Below are 4,540 nucleotides of genomic sequence, written 5' to 3' on the forward strand. Positions count from 1 at the left end.
GATAGATAAAATTGATGAGAAGTATCATACTAGGATGGTAAAAGAACCTCATCTTGTTATTTTGAGAGAACCCAATTCTGAATTGATTGGTTACGTAAGACTGGAACATGAAACCGCTGAATACAAAACAACCAAATTAAATGGTTTTTTCAACGATAAAAATATATCACTGGATGCATTAATTGGAATATGCACTGACGGTGAGCCAACAAACACTGGCCCACACGGTGGAATTATACGACGATTCGAATTGCTGTTAAAAAGACCATTGCATTGGTTCGTTTGCCTTCTACACTTCAACGAACTTCCGTTTCGGCATTTGTTTGAAGCTTTGGATAAATCAACCAGCACTGGACCAAGATCGGCAACCGGAAAACTGAGCCGTCAAATCGAAACTTGTGAAACTCTTCCGGTAAGTTATTGCTATCACTCATTTATTGTAATTGTGAACCATTTTTAATTATTTTATTATTATATATTTTCAGGTGGTGGACGGCTTCCAGAAAATTGAGTTGCAAAATATGCCCCCTGCTCCAGAAAAAATTGAATTTTCCACCGATTCGAAGTACTTATACGACATGGCCCAAGCAATTTCTAGCGGCGTGGTTCCGGTGGATCTGGCTAACATCAAACCAGGGAAAATTGTACATTCTCGGTGGCTCACCAAGGCCGCTAGATTATTGCGATTATATGTGACAACGGAAAATCCAGACGCAAATTTAAGAATTCTGGTTGAATTTATAATTAAATGTTATGTGCCAATGTACTTCAATATCAAGTATTACAGCTCTGTCGTGTACGGCAGTGCATTATTTTTCAAGTTCATTGGTTGGTCACGATTTCCAGAACCTCGTTTACGCAAAATTGTCAATCAAGTAATTAAAGATAATTCATATTATGCGCATTCGGAAAATATCTTGTTATCAATGTTGTTTGATGATAGCAAAGAAAAGCGCGACTGTGCCATCAAGAAAATTCTACGCTATCGAACCGATGTTGACGAGCCAATGGAACTTAGAGTTTATAAAAAACCAGATATAAACATTAATTGCACAAGTTATACGGAAATGATCAATTTGAATGATATAAATATCGTATTTGAACCACCATTCACGCGAAGCATTCCGTACGATACATTGAAAGAATATTTAAATCAAGATGATCCACCGTTTAATGATCCAAAAATTCCATCACACAAACAAGGAACGGAACGACATTGTCAATTGCTAGCTAGCGTTTCCAAACGGGTTATACCGGAAAATGTAGAGGCTGTTATGGCGACGACATTAGAGAGCCGTGCGAAATTGCCCAGACTTGAAAGTAAAAAAGACTTCAAACAATAATTTTTTTTAGTTTCTTTTCTATAACTCACTTAAATTAATTTTTTCATTTACATATGTTCTGACTAAATAAATTTCTTAAGAGAAAAAATAGATATTATTATAAATAAATAATAAACATTATTATAAATAAATAAATAAAAATAAAGAAAAAACATAGCCATTTAGCTGATTTTTTCATGTAAAGGCCAAAAATGGTGATTTTTTAAATGATTGTATGGGGAACCCCCCCAGGGGAGTTCCAGGGGGTGTGCCACTGGCATGGGTGGATCGGCCGTCCAAAGTTAGTGGGGGTCGGTCATACATTTCGACTCGATTGGAGCACTCTAAATGGGTCAAAGTGGGATTTTTCAAAATTTGCCCCTACCCAAAAGTTCGACCCAAATTGGGGGACATCAGAATTCTTTTTAGAGGTATGGTTCCTTCGGCAAAGTTTCTTATTTTGATCCCTAGAATACGATTTTCACAGAGCAATGAGCGATTTTTAAATCGACCCGCCCTAATGTGTATGCATGAGAAGGTTAAATTTGGAATTTTATTATTTGTAGTGAAAAAAAAACAATGTCGCTTCTCGAGATATTAATACTAAGTCCACAGTTTACTGCCCCAGAACTCAGCTCGCTCAACGCTCTCCCGCCAAGATCTCACTGATCACGTTCGTGCACGCCCGGATTTCATAAATACGCATCTTTGTAGTGCACTGCCAGGTAACCAATTAGAGTTCAGAGACCCGTAGGTAAAATAGTAAGTAGTCGTAGTGATACTCTTCCAGAGGGAGCTATGAATTCATTTTGAAATTCTCTACATTCCTGGGAGCTATCCTTCTTATCCTTTGGATGGATGTTTTGCCCCTTGGCTTAGCAGACTATCTTCTCAAGGCATGGAACGTACAAAATTTAAGCCTTGATATCCATTCCAAATTTGTACAATATTAAAAGGCTTCAAGGCACTCAAGTATCATCTGGTTACATTCAGCAACCACAAGGTCTTTCAACAACACACAGTTTTCCAATGTGTACAGCTATTGGAGGTTAGCCAGTGATAATTCCCAGTGCCACGGTGGGACAGTTGCGCATGGCTTCTGGGATGGCCGCACATCGATCTATGAAGCTTTCCTAAACGTGGTGTAGTCGTAATCGTTTGTGTCATCGTATTGTATGATCAGAAAGTCAGAATTAGGGGCATTTTCCATGATTAACTATGGAACATAATATGAATGAGACGATAGTAGAATTCAGTGGGTTTATTGACAAACACCTAGCAATCTATTGTAGAGGTATCCTAATATTTAAGGCTGCCGGACAGCAGGCAGTAAATAATGGGTTGGTACAAAGAACTTAAGAAGATTTCACTTTCTCGCTAAGTCCTGTAGTCCAGCTAACGAAATCGCCACGGCTAATGCATATCAATAAGCGGTGGAAAAGTGAAAAGAAAGAAAATGCGGAAAACTCTGGATACAAAACTCTTCAAGATGTACTTAATACTCGTATATAGGTATGTACATACATATGTATACATAAATACATATACTATACTTGTGTATGAACTTCTAAGCAAAGCCGAGTGTTTATTGAGTGCCAAGTTCACAAAACCAACCACTTTGGTGCTAAATTTAAGCAGCAACTACAACGTCAATTGCACTTTAAGGGAGTAACAAGTCAAATAGGAATAACAACAAAAAGCAAAAAACCACTAACATCTTTCTTGTATTATATGTAACGGGTGATTTTTTTGAGGTTAGGATTTTCATGCATTAGTATTTGACAGATCACGTGGGATTTCAGACATGGTGTCAAAGAGAAAGATGCTCAGTATGCTTTGACATTTCATCATGAATAGACTTACTAACGAGCAACGCTTGCAAATCATTGAATTTTATTACCAAAATCAGTGTTCGGTTCGAAATGTGTTTCGCAAACCCAATTGCTGCGAACGGCGACGAATCGACATTTCACGGTCTTCAGCAACACTCTCAGAAACAGACGCAATATTCTCTTCTGTACGCACTGTACGCATTCGTGTGGTTGGTTTAATGTCCAATAAAGTAAACTGAGTGCGAAACTTGGTCACAATCGCATTAATTGTTTGCTCACTTGGTCGATTATGTAGACCATAAATCGGACGTAAAGCGAACCGAACACTGATTTTGGTAATAAAATTCAATGATTTGCAAGCGTTGCTCGTTAGTAAGTCTATTCATGATGAAATTTCAAAGCATACTGAGCATCTTTCTCTTTGACACCATGTCTGAAATCCCACGTGATCTGTCAAATACTAATGCATGAAAATCCTAACCTCAAAAAAATCACTCGTTATGTGTAATGCGACAAAAGTAAAGTAAGCTACAGTAGGCAGCAAATGCGGCTAAAGCCGACCGACCATCTTCAAAACTATAAGCCGGGTACCCAGACGAGCAGACAGACAGACAGACAAACTGCCGGTTGTTGGCGATGTGACAGCGGCCTCAGCAGCAATTACAACAAAAATTGCTGACAATTTGCCGGGCGCAGCAGCGATGGCACTAAGCTGGGTGCAAAAAGAGCAACCAACAACAACAACAGGGATGGCAACATTATTGGCAGCAGCCCGAACAGCAGCAGCAATGCGATCGTCAATGAACGAAAAAATTTCGCCGCCACCGCTGCGGCTGGTGTTGCTGCTGCTGCTGCTGCTCTAACCGCGATGCGCAAGCGCACATGCGAAGTGTTTCGCTATGTGAAAGCAGGTGCATTTACCATTCTGCGGTTACCCACGACCACGATCAGACGCGCTCAAAAACAACGTCGCGAAGAGTATTTCGAATTTTTTCGACACTTCATAAAAAAACGAGTATTTTCGAAAACGAAAAAAACAAAAACGCTGCATTGATTTTGAAAGGATATTGTTTAAAAATATTTAGTTGCTTTCAATAATTTAAGCTACAATCAACGCACTTGAACAACTTATGCACAGCTTGGCTTGCCCGATGGACATACTGCATATTGTATAACTCGAGTAACTGAGAATTAAGAAAAGTTAAAGGATATTTGAGTAGTAACTGCTGCTGCAAGTAGAAAGTGATTTGAAAAGGTGTTAAATTTTTGTGATATAAAAATAAAAATAGACGAATTAGTTTTTTAAGGACATAAACTGGTATTTGAAAAATGAAAGTTGAATAAAATAAATAAAATGAAAAAATAAGAAATTAAATTGAAAAAATA

General features: G+C 38.3%; 1 protein-coding gene across 1 annotated transcript; it reads left to right on the top strand.

Moving 5' to 3' along the window:
- Positions 1–7: 7 nt before the first annotated feature.
- On the top strand, positions 8–1,320 carry LOC108374841 (uncharacterized; the record flags this gene model as incomplete). The annotated part of the gene is made up of 2 exons (XM_017630876.1): positions 8–412; positions 486–1,320. Coding segments are annotated over exons 1-2 (1,213 nt in total), but the record flags the coding sequence as incomplete, so codon positions are not given.
- Positions 1,321–4,540: the final 3,220 nt, after the last annotated feature.

This window comes from Rhagoletis zephyria, unplaced genomic scaffold (genome assembly GCF_001687245.7).
Source record: "Rhagoletis zephyria isolate East Lansing unplaced genomic scaffold, Rhagoletis_zephyria_1.1 Rzeph_scaffold_08184, whole genome shotgun sequence".
Taxonomy (NCBI): Eukaryota; Metazoa; Arthropoda; class Insecta; order Diptera; family Tephritidae; genus Rhagoletis; species Rhagoletis zephyria.